This window comes from Choristoneura fumiferana, chromosome 4 (genome assembly GCF_025370935.1).
Source record: "Choristoneura fumiferana chromosome 4, NRCan_CFum_1, whole genome shotgun sequence".
NCBI lineage: Eukaryota > Metazoa > Arthropoda > Insecta > Lepidoptera > Tortricidae > Choristoneura > Choristoneura fumiferana.
In genome coordinates this window covers 1,483,370-1,507,839 of record NC_133475.1, presented here as the reverse complement: position 1 = coordinate 1,507,839, position 24,470 = coordinate 1,483,370, and the positions used below count along the sequence as shown (strand labels likewise).

The 24,470-nt window shown below is 38.9% G+C and overlaps 1 protein-coding gene across 4 annotated transcripts in view; it reads left to right on the top strand.

Moving 5' to 3' along the window:
* Positions 1-24,439, top strand: part of LOC141427244 (V-type proton ATPase 116 kDa subunit a 1-like) — a 50,495-nt gene extending 26,056 nt beyond the window's left edge. For all 4 annotated transcript variants that reach the window (XM_074086487.1, XM_074086486.1, XM_074086490.1 and 1 more), the window contains 14 exons: positions 4,385-4,511; positions 5,005-5,181; positions 7,123-7,335; positions 7,640-7,790; positions 8,373-8,512; positions 8,858-9,094; positions 11,708-11,820; positions 12,772-12,920; positions 14,311-14,447; positions 15,731-15,817; positions 17,516-17,629; positions 18,523-18,649; positions 22,512-22,644; positions 23,246-24,439. In XM_074086487.1, the coding sequence (XP_073942588.1) occupies positions 4,385-4,511; positions 5,005-5,181; positions 7,123-7,335; positions 7,640-7,790; positions 8,373-8,512; positions 8,858-9,094; positions 11,708-11,820; positions 12,772-12,920; positions 14,311-14,447; positions 15,731-15,817; positions 17,516-17,629; positions 18,523-18,649; positions 22,512-22,644; positions 23,246-23,345 (2,005 nt within the window). In that variant the 3' untranslated portion in view covers positions 23,346-24,439. The remainder of the gene's footprint in view (positions 1-4,384; positions 4,512-5,004; positions 5,182-7,122; positions 7,336-7,639; positions 7,791-8,372; positions 8,513-8,857; positions 9,095-11,707; positions 11,821-12,771; positions 12,921-14,310; positions 14,448-15,730; positions 15,818-17,515; positions 17,630-18,522; positions 18,650-22,511; positions 22,645-23,245) is intronic.
* The last annotated feature ends 31 nt before the right edge of the window (positions 24,440-24,470 follow it).

Genomic DNA, 24,470 nt, shown 5'->3' with positions numbered 1-24,470 from the left:
CGAAAGATAAACTGGCCATGTTTGCAACAAATATAAGTTCAATCTGCAATTTGCTCTTTTCAAGCCATGCCGCGATGTACAACGTACCTACATGTCTAACAAACCGACGAACCCATCTTGCAATGCAAAAAACTTATGCTAAGTGCACCTAGATAATGATAGATAACAGCACAGCTACACGACCGCAATATTTAGTATTGTCTTGCGGAAAAGCCCATATTTAACTCGCCATCAAGCGGCATTGTTGTTACGATGACATCAAATATTTATAAGGATTCATTGCCCATTTGATAACAGGTTTGGCCGTGTGTAATTTCACACGTCCATTATTGTGAATCACCGGTTTCACATGTGTGAATACGTAGTATTGTGATAATTGTTTGCAGAAACTTTACTTCCATCCATATAATATGGTCATTATGCACTCTTTTGGGAAGTGTAAATTGATTTTGACGACTGGAATGGGAGTTAACTGGACAAAATGAAGAGTCGGTTACATTTGCTTCTATATTTTGGCTCGTTTTAACGTTTGTTCAAATATAAGCTTGAGGTCTATAATAATATGCTTATGCTTAGCCGATTTTTTGAGTTTCTGTTCGACACATCCGATGCTTTAAAGATAGCCAAGCAATACGTACAAAGAAGATCTAGCGAAGCAGTAGTTGGTAAAAGAAAATCTGAGTTAAAACTAAAATCTAAGGCGGAAAGTAAAAATTACCATTATTCCGGCAGCAAAAGTGGCGGTGTTGAAATAAATAGACATAGACATAACTTTATTTCGACATCAAACTTAATATTTTACAGAAACAGAAAAGAAAAACATTTGATGATGTCGAAAAGGAATTGACTCAGCATTATGCTGCAGTAAATACCTATATGTTGCCTACTACAGCGCTGATTTTCAGCCAACACCTTCATATCTTTGCACCTAATGTATTGGACCGGAATCAGCACAAATAAGTAAGTTTGTTGACGGCATATTTGGTCACAGGTCACAGTCTTAACACTTGTCATCAGAGCATATTGGAAGGTTTAATTAAAAATCAAACGAACTTACCTAGTGAGGTTTGATTCCAATTATACGAGGGTTTCAACCGACGAGAGGAAGATAGCACCATCTCATGTTCTGCTGCAAGTAATAATTAATCGTCTTCGGTTGAAACCCGAAGTATAATATAAATAGCTAATCTTTGATCTTGATACAAGTGAGCTAGGTAAGGGGGCTTGAGGTTTCAAGAGCACCTCAATGACCTGATAATGCCGTTTGATCTGTAATAGTGATTTTGACAAGTAGAGTTACCAAGCAAAATGTCATGATTCTCTGTAGTAATAACGAAATGCCCAGGAGTTGTTAATCATGGCAGCATGGCATGAAAATGACAAGTGTTTCTCAACAATGAGCAAAAGATTGTATGATGGATTTGATTCAGTTGAAAAATGGTAATATAAATGTAACTGTTTCTGGATATTATGAGAACAAGTTGATTAATTATTTTGTATCCATAGTATAAGGAACCCGATGTCGGAACCCATTTAGGTATAATATTGTGCCTAAAGACACTTCCGTACAACGGGGTGTCTTTGGTAAATTTTAAGTTCAATGACGTACATACAGAATTGATTTTTGACATATAAACGAAAGGAAGATAGACGGAGTCATCGACAGAAAGTGGCAAATGCGAATAAAAATGGGAGATGATAAGAATGGGACGGTGATAGTTAATAAAGGGAGAGCTCTTCATGAAATACCATATATCCATCAAAAGAGAACTAAAACAAACTAGGTAAATTAGGAATTTTGGAATGCTTGATACATATTGCTAGCTATTGAAGTGGATGATCTAATCGAAATATTCCTTCAAAATGGATAAACGGCACAATATAAAATCCAAAATCACTTTGTTTTATGTTTACCGTAAACCACAATGTCATCTTCGAACTACTAAATTGTCGGCGCGTTGATTTAGTTTTACAATGCTTACATAATTTATGAATCGTGGCTCCTTGAAAGCGTACGAGCGTTGATAACCGTTATCAATATCAATAAGATACAATTTACAAGTGTCGTACGAATTTATCTTTACTAATTTATAATGGAAAAATTGTGACAGCGCAAGATTTAATTGCGATCGTTGGATGTAATAGCGGACGTGATGTAAGCGATCCACGTAAATTTCAGGGTTGAATGACGGTAAGACAAACGGGGTTTTACTGCGTATTGTCTTGCGAGTTGCAGTGATAAATCTTTGGACTTTAAACTGGCTGGCAAGCATAGAAAGATTGTGGAAAAAAATACAGTTTATTCCATTGTTTCCAAACCTAGGGGTAAAACTGTACTTCGTGAAGAGTTAACAATTAAGATGCCATCAGAAAGAGAGTACGAATGTCAACATTCTTAATTAATTCAGAGGTGAATTCCATAAAAGTTCAAGAACCATTGGTTTATTGGCCTTTTTCACTAATCTTTTATATGAGCCTGATATTTTATACAATACAGTTAAAATTGTTTTCGTGATATAAATTAACTGCATCTAGCTACTAGACAAATACTTTCGATTCCGATGTAGAATTAAATTGAAGATGTCTCTTTTTAGAATTTTCGCAGCTCGATTGTATTGGCTGGTCCATTGTGTACGAAATATACTGAACAACTAATAATGCAATTGGACAATTTACTCGTAGTTTCGCTGCTGTAAGTTAAAATGTCTATGAACTAAAACAAATACTTTGCTCACCCGCGACCTTATGATAGCTACGTTTATGCATGTTATGCGTGCTCATGCAGTTCCTCCACATCCGCAATCAATTCAATAAATGATTTAAAATGTCTAATATAAACGCCTCCTTCGTATGTTATAAGATAATTCTCTTCTTTTGAAGGATGTCTTGGTGGAATTTTAGATTTAAAGCCTGTTTCACAACTCTCCGATAAGTTCGCGCTAGTTTATGTGCCAAAACTAAGATGCCATCTATGTTTATTTTATTAGATCAAAAGGACTGCACTAAGGAAATCTGTCACATAAATCGTCAGAAGTTTAACAGAGACTTGTGAAACAGGACCTCAGTCTGCAAAAGTTACAATTCTCACGAAAAATAGCTTCTGCAGATAACTTTTGTTTTGACAACGTTTATAGATTAGTGGTTTTTCTTTTGATATAATTTTGCCATTCATGTAATAGTGTGTATTAAAATATGTAAATGCCTCTTATTTATTTCAGTCAGTTTTCTTTATATTGGATCATACGCCAATTTAGATTTTGCCATGCACATACCTACCCTGATATGTCAGTTGTGTTTTTTGCGCGAAGCGACGACTGACTTCTCTGTCCATGGCACCCAACGATGAACTGGCATCGCACGTAATGTATTTGAAAATCAATCGCCGCGCAACCGGTCGTGCATTATCGTACCCCTGTTTAATATACGTATTTAATAAAAAGGAAAAAAATATAGCACGAAAATGTGGATGTTACAGTTACAGTCCGGAATCGTTCAGTATGATTTCGTTACACTTTTCACAAAGTGCACCAAATCTTTGTTTGTTTTTCTATTCAATTTGTTTGCTTATACAACGTGACTGAATAGGGTATGTACATGGTAATTGACATTGAATCACATTCATATCATTGTTTCAACCCATTTGGTGTAAATTTGGTGACTTAGCCGCGTTATTTGAAGGTAGCAAAGCAGAAAATTCATAATGTTGTTGGTGTAATATATTTACAAAAAGTCTGAAAGTGGAACGGGAGAGAACGCTTTGTAGTTCTAGTTGGTTTGAAACTCCAAATTGAATCCATCGTGGAACAACGCGGCGGTGGTAGCAAATGCTTCACAAACTCGCTCCCGCTTTGGTTTTAAAACGTTACATTCGATAACTCCTTACTAGCACACTTAAGTGAAATTGGTATTCCGAGCAAAGCAGACAGCGTTAGTGACGCCGCGTCAATGACGCCGTGACCGTGATGTATCGCTGTATTCGCACATGCTGTCATACATAATTCTATATAAGAAATGTTTTTTAGTCATTATCCAAATTTCGATATGTCATTCGGTATAAGGTACTCGCATTTAATTTTGCGTTATCCTATAAAATCAAATTATCTATTTGAATTAGTACTAAGGGCAACTTTTTTTTTAAATGTTACTTTATTACCATCAATTTTTTTTATGCTTTTGTATCCATACCGAATGTCATTAAAATCAGCTTGTATAGAACCTTGTACCTACTGCCGCTCTGTCGCGGCGTCACTGACACGGCGTCACGAACGCTGCAACCACTTTGCTCAAAATTCCACATACCAGTTTTAATTGAAAAAATACCGCGGCTATATCACCAAACGTGAACCACCATTGCAACACCACTAACGTTGTACTACGTGTATAGTTTCGTCGCGGGAGTGATCCTGCGCGAGCGCATTCCGGCGTTTGAGCGCATGCTATGGCGCGCTTGCCGAGGCAACGTGTTCCTGCGACAGGCGGAGATAGACACGCCGCTCGAAGATCCTTCGTCGGTGAGTTGGATGATATGTCTTATTGATTGATCAACAAAATATCTACAATTGTATACATTTATGGTCTCTATTTCTTGAGGATATGGGTTAGCAGTTTTGTCATGGGAACTTTAGTTACAGACTTTTAAACAATGTCAAACATTTTAGAAAACCTGACTGCCAAGCTGAAAGTTAAGGTTCGATTCCCGGTTGGGCTGATATTTGTATGAAAAATTCGAATATTGCTCTCGAATCTTGAATGTTTAAAGTGTATAAGTAGTATCTATCTATGTATATTATGTAGATGTTTTTATCTGTTGCCTATAGTCCTTTAGGCCCTTAAGTTCCAAACACATGCTTTGTCTACTTTGGGACTAGGGAAATTAGTGTTAATGGTCCCATAATATTTTTCTCTTTTCATATCGGTAGGTACTCTATATTTTCCTAAAAATTAGTATTAGCCTACCTACATTCACGGCGAAACGCGGTCTAACCTAAAATTTCCATTCCCCAGTCGGACCAGGTGTACAAATCGGTGTTCATCATATTCTTCCAAGGCGACCAGCTGAAGACGCGCGTCAAGAAGATCTGCGAAGGGTTCCGCGCGACGCTGTACCCGTGCCCGGAGGCGCCGGCCGACCGTCGCGAGATGGCCATGGGCGTCATGACCCGCATCGAGGACCTCAACACGGTAAGCCCAGGACTAAGGGCTCCCACACAAAACTGCGATGCGATGCGATGCGACGCCGCATCGCAGGAACTAACGATGCGAATGAGGGCTATCGTTTTTTGTCTCACTAGATGGCGCACTGTTGCGTGAGGTTTTTAAGTATGGCTTTTAAAGTCTGTTATTACGGGCGTTAAAACAAAGTTTAGATTAAAATCATATTTAAAACACCTTAAAACCGTACCATAAAAATATCCAGCCACCACAGTGTTGCTTAGTCCCGTTTTGTTCGGAAAGAAAGGGAGGACAAAAGTTTCCGAAAGACAAAACTGTCTCAAAACACAGACATTCATTGCCCCGTAACGCATAATTGCCATAATTAATTTCAGGTAATGCAAAATATTCACAAAAAAATTCTAATTATAAATAAACCCGCGTAGCTCACCCAAAAACTATGAGATTTGACATTTCGGAGACCTCACGCTACACTAGCGCCTCTAGCGGCGAATTCATTCGCGATAGCCCTCATTGCTGCGATACGATATCGCAGGAATTCGCAGGAATGCGCCATGCGAATCAGATCGGAAGTTTTTGCGATGCGTCCTGCGAGCTCGCAGATTTTTGCAATGCGATGCGAAGTCGCAGTTTTGTGCGGAAGCCCTAAGGGCCTACGCCAGCTGACGTGGTTTGCACGGAGCGGGTGGGACGCTTAATGAAATAAGTTTTTTTTTTTTTTTTTTTAAACAAGCTTTTTTTGCAGACTGTACTTTTTGTTGAGTGTACGTGCATTGTCATCTAAACTACATATCCGTACCAAGTGAAAAAGCACCTTAATCGCTACCTACACAGGATAGAGAGCTAGTACCTAAATTTTTATTTTTCAACGGGAGCTACGCCTTTTTTTTAAATTAAAATCAATTCGGATTAAGTCGGGAGTATATTTCGATTTTTAATAAAATAGACGTGTCACGTTTTACTAAAGTTTGCACGTTGAAGTCCAAATATTTGTAGCAATGATTTTATTTGATCTCATGATCTTGAGCGAATCTGTTTTACCTGTACTAGAATTACTAGGTTCTCAGGCCCTACTAAATAGCCTATGTAATAAATATTAAACACGTACGTTATAGCTTACTTTACCATATTGGGGTCACGTCATATGCTGGCTGTAAACAAATGACATACAACGAGCCTTGGGCCTATCATTATAGGACAAGGCTTTGACATTTATGTCATTATTATGTGCGAGGCTTGTACGGTAATGATTCGTGATTGTTTTGGCTTCTGTAGCTATTTGAAGTAATTACGTTGTAGTGGATACGAACAATTATGTTATAATGCCTTGGGCTACCGGGAAAATGTTAAGTTCTAATACTCGTAGACTTAAAAAAATGGCGGAGATTTTTTGCAGGGTGATTTTTTAAGCCTCCACACCAACTTCGATGTCATTCACTGTAATTAATACACTACACTACAAAATTTCATTCTTACTTCCACTAATATTTTTAAGTAGTACGAAAATAAATACGTTTGTCTGGCACTTCTTCACGCCTAAAACGCTGAACCGATTCAGTTGAAATTTGATGTCAGGTAGTTTTTAATTAAAATACCACAAACGCGACTTATCACCCTAAACACACGAGTAATATTTACCTCGACGTTTCGACCACATTACAGTGGCCGTGGTCACGAGTAGACCGACCGTGGCGTTTGTGATATTATATGAGTGAAAATCACGAAAGTTTTAAACACAATGGTTTTTATCCTATAAATGAATACTTCACAGACGAAGTTGCGGGAACTATGAAGTTTTTCAGGATAAAAACTGGCATATGTCTTCCCCGGGGTCAAAAGGCACTCACGGCAGGTTGAGGGCTTTAAGCGTGCAAGCGTAACAAACAAACATACATCCGCGTTTTTAATATTAGTTTGTAGCTCATGCTGAACTGGTTTGTTCCACAACAGGTCCTCGGCCAAACCCAAGACCACAGGCACCGCGTGCTGGTCGCAGCGGCCAAGAACATCAAGAACTGGTTCGTCAAAGTCCGCAAAATAAAGGCGATCTACCACACCCTGAACCTCTTCAACTTGGACGTCACGCAGAAGTGTCTCATCGCTGAGTGCTGGGTGCCCGCGCTGGATCTGGAGACCATACAGCTGGCTCTTAGGAGGGGAACGGTGAGTGCGATGCTATACTAACAGAGGAAACCCGCTAATGGTGGAAGACAATGAGAAATGATGACTCCATCAGCAGCAGCAGCAGCAGTGGTGCAACCATGGTCATGACTTTAGTATCTACTTCTTCTTCAAGTGCCATTCCATTACTGAAGGTTGGCAGTCAGCTCCTTGTATCTTTTCTTATCAAGCGCCAATCTCTGAACAGTTGCTCTTATGGACCTTAAAATAGTTAAGCTGTGTGTTAATTTTACCTTTCCTGTTCAATAAAAGGAGATAATAACAATATATTTTTATTCTCCCTTAGGAACGCAGCGGTAGCTCCGTCCCTCCGATCCTGAATCGCATGGAGACGGCGGAAGACCCTCCGACGTACAATCGCACCAACAAGTTCACCTCCGCCTTCCAGAACCTCATCTATGCGTACGGTGTCGCCACCTACCGCGAGGTCAATCCTGGTGAGTGCTCTAACACCTTGATAAGATTAATAAAATAAAAAAAACATAACATTTTTGGGGCTTACGATACGATTAAAAATACAAAATAAAAAAAATATACTTTCACGAGATGTTGAACTATTTAATAAGGCGTACTTTTTTCAAATTATATTCGTTTGGTATTAGATAGCCCAGTAAATGTCTCAGTTTTTCTAATCACCTTCCAAATGTGTGTACTTTTTCCGAAAATTTGTCTTGTCAACATACACACAAGAATACAAAACAAAAATATTAAAATAATAATTAAAAATGTAAGGCCTTGGTTTCTCTGGCCCGTCACACCCGACCGGCGGCGTCTGGATGTGCGTCGCACCGCACGAATTAACCGCACGAATTAACGGTGCCTTCTCGCCGCCACTCAAACATTTCCGAACAAAACCTCAAACATTTCCGTCATTCGAACGTCGTCGGCGCCGGTCACCGGAGAAACGTCAGAGAAACCAGCTAATGTCTGCGAAATAGTACCTCGCCCATCATGATATATCTAAAGGCGACTGCATATTAAAAGTCCTCTAGTTATTATAATTTAACTTGTTATTCCAGCGCCGTACACGATCATCACGTTCCCGTTCCTGTTCGCGGTGATGTTCGGAGACCTGGGCCACGGAGCTCTGATGGCCGCCTTCGGCTTCTGGATGTGCTACAAGGAGAAGCCGTTGCAGGCCAAGAAGATCGACAGCGAGGTAAGACCAAGGGCAGCTCTTGAACTCCTAAGGCAACGTACGGGGGCATTTGCAAATATACCCTTTTTTCAGAATTAGCCAATTCTGGGTTCTTCTTACTCGGATTCAATTTTTATGTGTCCATTTTAAACTGTATGAAAAAAAGTCACAAATGTGTCAAAAAATAAAGACTTTTTTCCGCTGTTCAGGTCATAATTTCGCACATGAATTTCGAAAAACTCAGGTTCTAGCCCGGGTTTGAATTGAACCCACGATCCCCTGGTTGAGAGGCCATAGGTAAAACCACAAGGCCACCACGGCATATTCTTACTTCGGTTTGTTAATAACCAACTGTATTCTCCACAGATCTGGACGATATTCTTCGGCGGTCGCTACATAATCCTCCTCATGGGTCTATTCTCCATGTACACCGGGCTCATATACAACGACATATTCTCCAAGTCGCTCAACATCTTCGGCTCGGCGTGGAGAAGCAACTACAACCTCTCCACTCTCCAGAGCAACGCCGTTCTCCAGCTGAACCCGGACTCGCCTGACTATTTGCAACAGCCGTATCCGTTTGGAATTGATCCCGTTTGGCAGGTAATTCTTAAATAATCTTTTATAAAAAACAATTGGCACGAGTCTTTTTTTGCCTGACTGTGTTTGCGTTGTCATCTTAATTTCAAGTCAAATTGATCGCGTCACGCATACGCGATTGCGTCGTATTTAGTCGTGAGAATTGGTCGCGGGTGAGCAAAAAAAATCCTGACGCTAGTTAAACACACAAAAAACATAGCCTTACCAACAAAAAATTGGAAAACCCCCGACCTTGTCACTTCAAAGTTCAATATCTCAAAAACGGCCTAACCGATTTTGATAAAACATGTCTTAAGAACCATCGCTGGAAAACTTGGTTTCAAATGAAAAAATCGCAATCAAATCGGTCCACCCGTTTAAGGGCTACGGTGCCACAGACAGACACACAGAGACACATAGCGGTCAAGCTTATAACACCCCTATTTTTGCGTCGGGGGTTAAAAATAAGTAATATTGTGTTTAAATATATACAAAACCTTGTGGTAATGGTGATAAAAAGTCAGATGGGTAAGGCCGCGAATTTTGACCAATGTGACATAGAAATAACAAATGTGACATGACGTTACATAAAAAAAAAAAAAGTGACAATAAAACGTAACGCAAATACATCTCATATAATAAAGTATTTTTACTAGAACTTTCTGACGATAGCTGTCCTATATGAGATCTATAGAGCTAAACATGAGAATGTGGAAGTAGAAGTACCCTCTAGTTTTTATTTCCAAAAGTGTATCTTTACATGCCTCTCTAACACTGACAATAAGGTGCACATTTATAAGCATAACGAATTTGGATGTGGTTTTTTTTTATTCGACTGGATGGCAAACGATCAAATGAGTAAGAGATCACCACCGCCCATAAAAATCTCAACACCAGGGGTATTAACACTGCCAACCAGGCCTATGATGGGATACCTCGTGCCAGTAATTTCACCGGCTGTCTTACTCACCACGCCGAAACACAACAGTGCAAGCACTGCTGCTTCACGGCAGGATTAGCGAGGAAGATGGTGGTAGCAATCCGGGCGGACCTTGCACAAGGTCCTACCACCTAGTTGTGAGCATGCTTGTGACTTCGACTGTACAAGCTATTAAATACCTCAAAGAAATGGCCAAAACCCTAAATCACAGGTTTTACCAATTTAGGAAGTATCTTAGTTAAGTGGACAATGTAAAAAGATGTTTTTGGAAATAAATTATTATGATTATTAAGTTTAGGTAACAAATGAACTAAGTAGGTAAGTGAATCTCTCCGTTTGTCTCTCACTTTAAATACGCTATGCATGTAGCAGGACGTGAATACAGAACTCGCCACAATTCTCTTGTGCCGATCCCTGCACCTACAGATTAAAATTTATTTAACTTCAAAATATCCATCTAACTAACTTACTGTGCGTGCAGTCATTGGAAACCTAATAATAAACTGGTGTAAGTTAGAATTTTTCTGTGTAAACTTCCCTTTACCACATTTTTTCGTTACGTTATGTACAAAATACGTAGCATTTTGTAAAAATGTAACGTAATCGTAACGAAAGTGTAACGTATTTTATACAAAAAATCGTTTATCATGGTGAATAACGACATTTTGAACATAATAACACATGCCACTTACATGGAAAAGATTACCCTATCGTATGAAAAAACAACCAGTTAAAAATAATCACTACTTACCCTTAAAATCGAACAAGCACTTTCGACGTTTTTTCGAAAAAAAACCTCCGCGTCACTTTTGATGGCTGTTTGTCAACAAACTGATGAGATTTATTTATCTCATCGATGTTGCCCTATTAGAGTATTAGTTGCCAGTGTACAAAAACAAATTTCTACCGAAATTGGCGTTAAAGGTAGCTTAAAAAAGCGTCACCTAAGTATTCGTAACGAAAACGTGGTTTTTTGGCACGTGAAAAGAAATAAATATAAAACATGAAAATTATTTGATTATCATGATTCCGCAATCGGTAGGACTATCGTTATATCATAAAATTTCGTTTAAACAAAATCATGATCATGAGAAGTTAAATAGCATGAAAATAATAAGGTATTAAGTACTCGTGGTCAAAAAAAATAGTCAATTTTCGTTACGTTTTGGACGGTAATATATTTTTATTATTTTTTAAAAGGGTTTAAATCAATTATCTCATTTGCGACCTTGAGAGTTTATATCGTGTCATATAATAAAAAAAAAATTAAACCTCTAGGTGTTATCAGTTTTTTTTTATCAGCCTTCCAAATTTGAAACGTCCAAATTGGTCAAAATTCGCGGCCTTACCCAGATAATCTTTATTCTTGGATCCAATAGTTTTGATGTAGTTATAAAGTTACGATTTTTTCCTCACAAGATTTCGTGACGTTTTCCTGACGTCAAGAAATTGTGGATGTTTTATGTAGTTTATGTTAATAATTTCTTGACAAAAAGATTTCTTGTCAATTTCATGACGGGACAACGTTTTGTAAAATACTCATAAATCTTAGTCTATTAAAGCTCAGTATTCCCATAAAAATACTTCTAAATATATTTTCAGTACTTGTAAAAACTACCTCGATTGATTGATATGTCAAATTATTTATAATTTCCATTTTTTATTTGAATTGTTTCTTATGTGTGTTTGTCTGTCAGCTCGCTGAGGCCAACAAGATCATCTTCATGAACGCGTACAAGATGAAGATCTCGATCATCATCGGAGTCTTCCACATGTTGTTTGGTGTCTGCATGTCACTCTGGAATCATTTGTGAGTCAACATTTTATTTATTTTATCTATGGCCTGTCATAGAAAAATATTGCCGGTGAGCCAATCTGCAAAACAATCGCTTCGCTTCAATTCAATCAATGACAATTTATATTAAATATAATGACCCCGAATAACTCACGTCTTAAATCGAGTTTAGCTCGACATGTTTCGGGCTAATCCGTAGCCCTTCGTCTTCGGAGCAACGCGACTCAGCGGCTGCTGCAACACGCGCACAGCAGCCGCTTAGTCGCGTTGCTCCGAAGACGAAGGGCTACGGATTAGCCCGAAACATGTCGAGCTAAACTCGATTTAAGACGTGAGTTATCCGGGTCATTATATTTAATATGAGTGAGTCTCACGGTAGTTTCATGTTCAAAATGACAATTTAGTTGGTTTTTCCATATTATCGAAGTAAGGAAGGAGGTAGGTATATTATTATCACCTCGATGGATAGTCTCTAGTGTCCGAATCCATACTAATTTGTATTTGTATGTTTGTCCGTCTTTCACGTGCAAACGGAGCGACGGATCGACGTGTTTTTGGGCATAGAGATAGTTTATGGTCCAGAGAGTGACATAGGCTACTTTTTATTCCGGAAATATGCACAGTTCCCGAGGGAACAGCGCGCGATAACCGAATTCCAAGCGGGCGAAGCCGTGGGCCAAAGCTAGTCAGTCCCATATATTTATTAAGGTCAGGTGCAGATAGAAACAATCGAAGTGGCGGTATGGGTCAATCGACTTTTTAGTGTACTTTGTTGCCATGTTAACCTCTCCTGAGTTACTTATTAAAAGTTGCATGTTATGAGGTACAAATCATCTAAAAGTTAGAAGTTGTGACAGTTTAAGGGCGAGTCCATTCGAACAAAACAAACAGAGACGGCATCACACTTATCCGTCAAATAAATTGAATCAATGGATAGTTCACGGGGGTAAACGTACACTGCCGCAGGTACTTCAAGCGCCGCATCAGCATCTACGTGGAGTTCGTCCCGCAGATAGCGTTCCTGACGCTGCTGTTCTTCTACATGGTGCTGCTCATGTTCATCAAGTGGACGCACTACGGGCCCAACCCGGGAAACTTCGGCAGCCAGGAGTCAGGTACTCGCGCTGCTACCTGCTATGCGCTCTCTGAACTACGGGCCCAACCCGGGAAACTTCGGCAGCCAGGAGTCAGGTACTCGCGCTGCTACCTGCTATGCGCTCTCTGAACTACGGGCCCAACCCGGGAAACTTCGGCAGCCAGGAGTCAGGTACTCGCGCTGCTACCTGCTATGCGCTCTCTGAACTACGGGCCCAACCGGGGAAACTTCGGCAGCCAGGAGTCAGGTACTCGCGCTGCTACCTGCTATGCGCTCTCTGAACTACGGGCCCAACCCGGGAAACTTCGGCAGCCAGGAGTCAGGTACTCGCGCTGCTACCTGCTATGCGCTCTCTGAACTACGGGCCCAACCCGGGAAACTTCGGCAGCCAGGAGTCAGGTACTCGCGCTGCTACCTGCTATGCGCTCTCTGAACTACGGGCCCAACCCGGGAAACTTCGGCAGCCAGGAGTCAGGTACTCGCGCTGCTACCTGCTATGCGCTCTCTGAACTACGGGCCCAACCCGGGAAACTTCGGCAGCCAGGAGTCAGGTACTCGCGCTGCTACCTGCTATGCGCTCTCTGAACTACGGGCCCAACCCGGGAAACTTCGGCAGCCAGGAGTCAGGTACTCGCGCTGCTACCTGCTATGCGCTCTCTGAACTACGGGCCCAACCCGGGAAACTTCGGCAGCCAGGAGTCAGGTACTCGCGCTGCTACCTGCTATGCGCTCTCTGAACTACGGGCCCAACCCGGGAAACTTCGGCAGCCAGGAGGTACCATCATCCCGTAAATAATAATAATAAAACCTATATCGAAAATACAAACTGAAATATAGATGCACAGAAAAACCAGAAAAATAAGACCAGCGCTGGGAATCGAACCCAGGTCCTCGGCATTCCGTGCCGTGTGCTATACCGCTACACCACCGCTGGACCAGTAAAACTTTTCTTAATAAAAATCGGTATTATACATAATATAGATTTAAAAAAAAAACATTTTCATCAGATTTTTCTTTTCTTTGATTTTTGATTTTATTTTTTATTATAATTATATTTTTTTATAATACTATCACAATAAGTAAAGAAAATAATAACAATTCATTTAAATAAATAGATTAAAATGTTTGAGGATGTCCTGAATTTGTGACTGTCGGTGGCAATGGCAGCTTTTTCTTCACAGAATCCTAGCACCAAAATTAAAAAATGTTAAATTGTCTATATGTATATAATTCTCATTATTAATAATACAGCTCGTATAACAAATTTAAGAGTTGTCAAATTCCGTATTACAATTACTAATACAAATTTAAAAAGTAAAAAAAAAAAATATTATCTTTATATTGTGAAAATATCGCAAAAAATACTTTTTTTTTTGTATTTTCTCCAACTCAGTTCGTGTGTTTCGCAGAGTTCGTGAAGCAGAGTGCTTACTGCGCGCCGTCGATCCTGATCACGTTCATCAACATGATGCTGTTCAAACACGACGAGAACCCGCGGCCCGAGTGCGACGACACCATGTTCGCCGGACAGATGACCATACAGAAGGTGAGATAATCATCTCAGCCGTAGGACGGCCACTGTTGGACGTACACCTCCCCCATAGACTTCCAGTTGCTTCGGTTGGAAGCGGCTTGCATCCACCGTGAACCCACTTTAACCAGGTCATCCGTCCATCTCGGTGGACGTCCTACGCTGCGCTTGTTGCGTGGTCTCCATTCGAGACCTTCTCGGCCCCAACGGCCATCCGTTCTCCGTACTATATGGCCTGCCCATTGTCACTTTCTTTTCTTTGTGCCTCCGGTTCGCAAGTCCAACCAGGGCTTCAAATACCATTAAAAAGTTGGTATCGTTACCTCTGTCAAACAGTATTAACGTTAAACGATGTACCGTTACTTTTACAATTTTTTACCGGTATAAAAATGGTAACGTTATAAGCTGTTAACGTTAATTCAAAAGTGTCGTTAAATGATTACTTCTCACTTTTACATTATAGCAACGTCCCTGGTCATCATATAGATATGTATGTGCTTGTATGTAATTAATATCAAAAATAATTATGAATTGTTATTTTTTTACATGATATAAATTAAACTACTTAAGATTGTTTTTTTGGAATCTTTTTGTATTTTTTATTTCAATTTCTTTTTTTTTGTTACTTTTACGGTCATCCCGTAAAACCCATATCAAAAATACAAACTGGAATATAGATGCATAGAAAAACCAGAAAAATAAGCGCTGGGAATCGAACCCAGGTCCTCGGCATTCCGTGCCACGTGCTATACTACACCACCACTGGACAAACTACTTTACGGATTATATCATGCATTCGCGATTATAATTTTGATCCCGACGTTTTGAGTCCATTTCAAGTCTCATGGTCCCGGAAAAACTAAAAACAAACATTACTGATTGAAGTAGTGTTACTTTTTTCACGTTATTATAATGTGAATTGGGTTACGTTATCGAACCCTAATATGCTTATATGTAAAGAAAATTTAACGTCCTTAAATAACGTTAATTGGGTAACGTTACTATAATGTTAATTTATTAAGTAACGTTATAATTTAATACCGGTACAAGGTATTTTTACGATTTTACCGTTACGTAACGTTACTTATAATGTGAATTTGGTAACGTTAACAAGCCCTGAGTCCAACACCGCTGAACCACCGCGCTGATGACAGAGCTACTGAAATGAGCAATCTTATTAGACAATAAGATGTTGATGTGTACTGACTAGAATTAAGAACATCTTGTGTATACCCTTGTGGTTGCAATTTTTAAATAACTATGAATAGGTATAGACGTTGAAGTGTATTTGTCTCCAGTTGTTCGTGATCCTGGCGCTGCTGTGCATCCCGGTGATGCTGTTCGGGAAACCTTACTTCATCATGCAGGAGCAGAAGAGGCGCGCTGTGAGTACCACTTTATTATAATGTTACCCTAAACCCGGGGCCCAGTCCCGAACTGACCGCATTCCAGCTGCAACGTGACTGCCGACTGTCCATATATTTTCTATTGCAGTTCCGTCGCTGTATTTTCAAATTGAAATTTATTTATTTCACTTGATTTCAGGTGCAAATAAATTACATAAATTGCATTGAGTTTCACTAGAATCTACCAAACAAGGCATGCGGAACTTAACAAAAAGAAAATAAGAAAGACAATAATTTAAATCTAATTATAATTTAGATATTCCTGTACACTATAAAAAGTTTACTACACTGTACTAAACTTTTTATAGTGTACTACGCTAGCTGCACTTCAAGTGTACGAGTGGCCGGCAGATCATAATAATCTTTATCATCTTTATTTGCATAAAAAATGGTACAGCAAGGTGTTACATTTTGAAAATTAAATATAATTTTTTGCTAAGTTGTAATAGCATACAACATTATAAACTTATACCGATGACTTTACTTATATATTAATTTATATTAAAAAAAAAACACTCACTGAGTAGAACAGTTTCTCATGTAGCCACTTGTACATTTTCGTTCTAAATTGGTTTAATGGGAGTTCTGTTATATCTTTAGGGACAGCATTATACATTTTGACACGCATGCAGTAACAGTTTTTTCTATTTAATGCCGTATGCCTTTTGTTTATGCGACCAGCATCTTTAGCCCAGTTTGGTTACGTTTCGGTTAGAATGCAGGGTTTACGTAGTACATGTACTATACTAAGTACTAAAGAGAATTTAGTTCCTGATACTACTAGAATAAATTATTCCCTTTTTCTTCTCTTAGCACATATAGTACAGTCACCAGCATTAATATCTGCCACAGCGGATCGTGCAAAAATATCTGACACGTCCTTCCGGCCCTAGAAATAGTCGTATCAGATATTTATGCACGCTTGTTGTGTCAGATATTGGTGCTGGTGACTGTACAATATCTCTAGAAGGTATTCGATTAAAATGGTCAAAGGTATTTTATTATTTATTACTTGTTTAAATAACCTAACAAATTGTTTCTAATTTCTTGCTTCTCGTCATCGGATAGTTGGAGGTAAGTTTAAAAGCACTAGTACAAAAAAAATGAAATTCAAACATTAAACAAGTTCGAATAATATGAATTTCATTAAAGTTTCGGGGTTTTCATTTATTTAATTAACACATTGTTTAAGAAATATTGCAATATCATGGGAGGGTGACGTTCCCCCGAGCGTATACTTCGTTTATTTTAGGATTAGAAATAAGGCAAACAATCTTGACGAGTCTTTTTAATGAAAAACGTTTTAAAAAAAAACAGTAACTATTACTTATGATACCAAAAGCATGTAAATGATCATATGTCCTTGCTAATTGCTACATATTTGCTGTGACTTATTTCTCAAAAGTGTTTTTCAATAAAAATACACGTCGAGATCGCTTACCTTCTTTCTAATGCAGAAAAAATGAAGTATACGTAAAGTCACCTGCACCCCGCACCAATATCTGTCACAACGAAGCGTGCATAAATGTCTGATACGGTACGACTCTATTTGTAGGGCCGGTAGGGTTAGGGCGTGTCAAATATTTGTGCACGCTTCGCTGTGGCACATATGAATGCAGCGGAGTGTACCGCTCGAAGCACCTCCATGCTGAATGTTGTGTGGTGTTGCCGTGTTAGCGCGCCGGGCACCAGAGCATCGCCGGTACGGCCGAGAACGGACAGGCGGCCGGCGCCGTCGTCGCTGCGCCCGCGCACCACGATGAGGAGATCTCCGAGGTCTTCATACACCAGGTAACGCTTATAAAATATCTACTAGAGTTTACCCGCGGCTTGGCACGCGTAAACTAATCGGCCTGGTAGTTCAATGAATTTCCGGTATTTTAAAATTACCCTGGTAATTTCCAAATATTATATCGTGATCTTCATTGAGGTTGTGTTAAGAACAACTGTACAAAATTTCAAGACCCTGAACCCAACGGTTCAAATTTCAAGATTTTATCTCTGTCCCGTGGGAATATCGGGATAAAAAGTAGCCTATGCGTTATTCCAGACGTCCAGCTATCTTTGTACCAAATTGTATCCAAATGCGTCCAGCTATTTTAATGTGAAGAAGTAACAACCAATTGACCTAGTCCCGAACTTCGCAAAGCTTTTACTATGGGTATTTGACAACGGTAAAACATAAATACATCGATAAAAACGTCCAAGACCCGAGAGCAAATATTCGTACTATTCATACAACTGCCCCGAGTGGGCATCGAACCCGGGACCACGAGGTTCATGGTATGGTAATAGAGTTTTCACACCTCTCCTTCAGAAAAGTAACTTTTCCTCCCTGACGAAAGGGACCAAAGTGCAACTTTTCTGTTCAAGGCTTTTCTAAGTGTTTTATTGCAAATGTAATTTTTTGAAGTTGATAATTGTAAAACCACGCCATTTTCTATGCTGCTTGTTCTTTAATAATATTTAGATTTTTTTTCAAGTTTCTTAATGCTTGGTGTGAAAAGTTGTATGAGCCACTCGGGAGCAAAATTATTTTCATCATGGGCGTTAACACTTGAATCCCTCATTACGCTCAGGATTCTGTTGTAGAATCCTTCGCTACATTCTGGATTCAATGTACGCCCTCGCCGTAAATACACCATTTTGCTCCCTTGTGACACAAATAAGTATGTTTGTGCCAGGCGATCCACACGATCGAGTACGTGCTGGGCAGCATCTCGCACACGGCGTCCTACCTGCGGCTGTGGGCGCTGTCGCTGGCGCACGCGCAGCTCGCAGAGGTCGCCTGGAACATGCTGCTCAGGAAAGGTATGCTATTACAGTACCTGGCCCTGGCCGATCGAACAAAGCTCGCCCTAAAACTCGACAATAAGCGTTTTTCCAGAGATAACACCAAGCTAGATCGATTTGTCATCCCCGAAAACCCCCATATACCAAATTGCATCGAAATAATTGCATTAGCTGAGTTTGCTCCTTTTGCCGCAGGGCAGACTACTAACTTGTATTGGTTATATTGTTGTCTTGCATTGTTTGTACAGTAAGCGTCAGAGAAAAGGAACCCCCTGTGTGACACGTGACAGAACTGTCTGGCCCTGCGGTTAACTATCACGAGCTCTGAGACGAGTGTATCATAGGGAGATCTCGGGTTCAAATCCACTTTTTGTTTTATTTATGTTTTTGGTTTATTTATTTTTTGTAGTATTTTCCTGATCATTTAAATAAGTAAAAAAAAAAATTAAAAAGACATTGATCATTGATAAAAAAATTTTAACCACATTCGAATTGATACGATCTTCGCAGGTGTGAGTGAGACAAGAGAATCTTAGTAATAATATCTGAATACGATCCGAATTGTGTAGGTAATAATTGTTTTATTATTATTCCACGAGCGGACAACAACTTATAATTCTTATAATATTCAATACTCGCATTGCAAGTTACATTCACGCTCACAAGACGCTCACAGTCAATCTTCTCCAAGCGGTGAATAACAACTTTCAAAAATATCGTTTTTCACAAATTTCTCTTATCGAAATCCTCGGAATCGAACTCGATTCACTGCAGGTAGTGCACAGGTCGAATACTTCGTATTGCCGCTAGGCCATTTGAATACCTAACGATAGTTGCAAAATTAATAGATGCTAGTTGCGTGCCATTAGTATTTAGTAGATAATGCAATGCACCAAGCGCCAAAGCAAACACAACCTTCTTGCACATTAAAAAGAGACTTTCAGAGAAGCAGCGACTGTAGATATACTGGGTTCTAACTTTTTTTTCATATTGAGACTTTGAGGGTGGCAGATATTTACTTAATCTTTGCATCCTGTTCTAGCTAATGCGTATAGATATGAATAGATAGATTGCGTTTAATGCCGATTGTTGCACTACCGTAATGTAACTTCAGAGAATTATCAAAGACTGCTGTATTAAACTGCGACTTAAGGTTGAATGTAGGATAATATACTTTATGAGCCTCATTTACTTAACTGAGGGTATATTTATAACGAAATTTACAAATCGTTACGTTTCGTGTCGATCTCCTTGTGTGAATATCTCCACGTCGTAATATTATCCGATTTGTTAAGTTCACGAAAAGCTTTTATTATGGTTCGATTAACAACTTTTTTGAAGGCTAAATTTGTTGTTCTCTGGGAACAAAAACAACCTATAAAGAAAATAACACGAGATATGGGTGTAACGGTAAGTTTTTAATATTATATTTATTGTTAAATATATCTCTCAAATTGCACTTTTCATGTATTTCTAATGTTATTGTTTTCTTTTATACAGAGAAAAACAGCTCGAAGATGGATACAAAGGTATCAAGCGACGGGTGATGTGAAATGTGATCGCCAAGGTCCTCGCCCAGTGGCTTACACCGATGAATCAGAACGACACCGTAATATAGTGCAAGTTCACTCAGTGGCACCCTTCAAATCTACACGCTCAAGTGCTGAAACTTTTGGGGTGTCTCTTAGCACAGTTCGACGACATCTACACGCGGCGAACATCCATAATTATAAAACCGCCAGAAAAATCAAGCTTACTGACGATCACCGCACCAACAGAGTAAACTTTGCCACTCGTTACTTAAATTTCGACTGGGAAAACGAAATAGTTATATTTACTGACGAAAAGTGCTTTAAGTCAGATAAGGATGGGCGAAAAATTATGTGGAGAAGAAGTGGGGAGAGGTATGACCCCAACAACGTATTAGATCTGAGAACAAGCGGGCGTTTAACACTAGGTAAATAACCACAGAAGTAATAATAAAATATTTTTACTATTTTTGTGTATCTATCACATTTATTTAAATCACGCGCTAGGCGTGTATTTAATATTCTTTTGAAGTTTTCTTAGATCATATGTTGCAACAGATTTTAAAAGGTTGACTGTTTTAGGTTACTGGGGATGGATGTCTTCATTGGGCCCAGGCGAGCTAGTGGCAATAGGCGGCCGCATGAACAGTGAGCGATACCTCGAAGTGTTGAAAGACGTAATGCTACCGTCAGTGCGTGTGGCATATCCTGAAGGACAAATTTACTTGGTTCACGATAATTCTTCAGTGCATAAGTCCAAAATTGTCAAAGACTGGCTAAATAGCCAAAAAGAAATAACGGTATTTGAATGGCCGGCTAAAAGTCCGGACCTAAATCCAATAGAAAACTTGTGGGGTCAGATGGTATTGAATTGGGACTCCAGTGAGATAAGGTCTAAAAAGAATTTGGATAATGAGGTAAACAAAACCTGGGAACTGTTGCGTAATAGTGATACGTGTTTCAATATGATTTCGAGCATGAAAACTCGGCTTCAAGAAGTAATAGATAGTGAGGGCTATCCTCTCCGTTACTAAAAGTAAGATTATTACTTACCAATAAAACAGCATTGGAACGAAAGAGCAAGTGTTAATATTTCCTATTACTATTATTTCGTAGTTTATCAATAATAAACAGACCTTTGTTATGATCAGTCAAGTTACCCTTGTTGACGAGTATTCATGTGTTAATGCACCATCTGACCTCACATAGGTATTGTTTTTAATGTTGTTTCAAAAGGGTTATCAGAAACCGTGATAATAGAGAAAGATGTAAATTGCTATACTATAATAGTTCAGCATGTTGGTTCTTTCTCAGTAATCACAGGCACAATTAATATTAACAGTCTATGTAAAGAAGTGTTGTTAATGTTTTTATAAATATGATGTATAAGCGAAACGTCACCCCCCGGTATTGTGTTATATTTGTAAATTTAGTTCGGCTCAAACCCTAGGTAAATAATCATATTTTAACAAAAAAAGAAAACTGTATACCTACTGAACCAGAAATCTATGGATAAATAAACAAATATTGTGTTTGCAACATGCCTATCATTTTTTTATACCTCAGGCCTATTTTAACAAAGATCTCTTATATAATAATAACAATCAACGACAGGTGATAAATAAAATCTAAAAAAAAAGATCAAGGTGCGGGGTTTGAACTGCGAACCATAGCATGTCGAGGCCAACTAGCTATCCACTAGACCAACTCGCTCTCTACGTAACATGACAAAAATATTGAACGCTTTGATGTCATTACCAAAGGGGGGATCCTTTTCTCTGACGCTTACTGTACTGTTGGCAATTAAATATTTTCTTTCTTTCTTTCTTTCTCTTCTTTGAAATCGTTGGAGCCGTTTCCGAGATTCTGATTGTATATAATAAGAATTGCTCGTTTAAAGGAATGAGATAGATAAGCAGACGCTACTCCACCACGATGAGTAGTACGACCAAGAACTTTAAGAGTGTTTATACCTGCTGAGCTGGCAATGTTGCATTTTTGTTAGTTTTTCTCGATTATTCCATAAAAATTTAATGAAAATTGAAAATGTGGTCTGATAGAACTTCTTAATATATAAGTTAATGTGTCTACTCCAACTTTTATATTCTTTAAACACGAACAAATGTTTATTAACGGTTTTTAAACAAAATAAAAGTCTATCACGAATAATTATTGGAGTAGACACATTAACTATATATTAAGAAGAGTTCTATCAAACCACATTATTTAATTTTCCTTAAATTTTTGGATTTGGCTGAATTTCTTATTTGTATTGAATGTCAGTAAATCCACGGATATGTTACCTCAGCTCCTCATGCAAGTCCCTATGTTGTAACCTGTACCGTGTGCAGGGCTGATGTCGACGGGCTTCGGCGGCGGCATCTTCCTGTACGTGGTGTTCGCGGGCTGGGCCGCCATCTCGGTCTCCATCCTGGTGCTCATGGAGGGGCTCTCAGCCTTCCTCCACACGCTCCGGCTGCACTGGTAAGCTACACACGTCCGGATATCTACGTGCTGAATTACATCCAAATCCGTCCAGCCGTTTTAGCGTGAGCCTAATCATTTCCCAAGCGGTGATTGCTTTCCATCAGAGCCACCTGCTCGTTTTCCCCCTATCATATAAAAAAAGAATAATAATATTATAAACAAGCATTTTTCGCATGTATCATGTTAGAAGAATAACGAAAACCCAAGATATGATTGAAAATGACATTTTAAAGGTTTTTTGTGCCGGTTGTACTTTTTGTTGGCTGTACTTGCATTGTCATCTGAACTACATTTAATTTCCGTGCCAAATTTCAAGTCGATGCCATTAACCACTGAGGAGTTCCGTCCTGCGGAGATGATCCTGGCCGGACTACCAGGATGTCAATATCAGGTTATTGTATTGTCACCAGATTTACATAAGTATGCCAAATTTTAAGTCAATCTGACCACTAAAAGTGGGTCAGGATTCAGTTGCAAGATTTGACCCGAACATACATACATACATACGTACATTGCAAGTTAAATAAATAGTTCTAACAGCTCTCGCTATACGTGCTTCCTTTTCTTACTTCACTACAAACCTACCCTTTGTCTCCAGGGTGGAGTTCCAGAGCAAATTCTACGCCGGCGAGGGTTACCTGTTCCAGCCGTTCTCCTTCGAGATCATTCTGGAATCTGCCGAGCAAGGCGAAGAGTAAACTGGCAACACTGGCGGCCATCACAGGGGCTGGGCTACACTCAGCTTGACCTTGGTTTTTATTTATATTAACATTTTATTACTTTTTTTATTCAATCAGGAGTTGCAGTAATTAGAAATGTGCTGAATACTTTTCTTAGACTTTACATATTTAAGTCAGAGACTTGGTGGTCAAATTTGAAATCACATCCTTAAAAATCTGTATTATACAAAAATTACTGCTTGAATTTAATTTCTGTTAGAGATGTAACTTCACTTAAAGCAATCATTGTCGAATTGTTTATTTAGTGTTATTTACATTTCAAATGATTCTCTGTTTCCCATAATATCCAAATATACAGCTAAATTTATGGATGTGTAGAGCCCTGATACTAAGAATCAAACATCTACCTTTATTAGGCCACTCGGCAAGTCGCATCCTCTATTTAACGATTGTATAAAATATTATTGTGTAGTAGCCCTGTTTTAAGAACTAGAAACAAATTGCAAACCCGACTAACGCGTGTGAATCCATTATTATGTGTTATGGAATGTATATGGCTGTGCCATATATTGTACATCACGCGTAATGTATCGTCTGGTTAGAAATAGGTTGTTTGCCGCCGTAGTGTTATAGATTGCGTAACAAGTTATGTACCCTTTCTTCGATTTCAGACGTAGGTAAGTATGTGTTTTGAACTAAAAAATCTATGTATATCTATGACATTGGTAGCTTAATTGTTACCAAGTAATATTGAACTAGCTTAAAAGTATTTGTTGAAGAATCGTATCGAAAAATCCAATATACATTATATTCATAGAAGATTTTTTTAAAGCTTTGTATTTGCCAGTGTTATTCGAAGAAGGGTTAAATTAAAACAAATTTTGTATTGTGTACATGTTTTTTTTATTTGCTATTTTTTAGGCAATAAATGTGTGGATTCATAATTTTGTATTCTTGCAACCCTTGTGTACTTAATTTTTATAATTGGATTAAGAGGCTCTCTCGTACTGTAGCATGCACTTAGAGACGACGATGTCATTCCAGTAGTTCGGTAGACGATCACACACTGTTGCGTAGGTGTTTATGAATAAATGTTTATGTAGTATGCAGAATATAGTTTTATTGTTCCTTAAAATTATACGA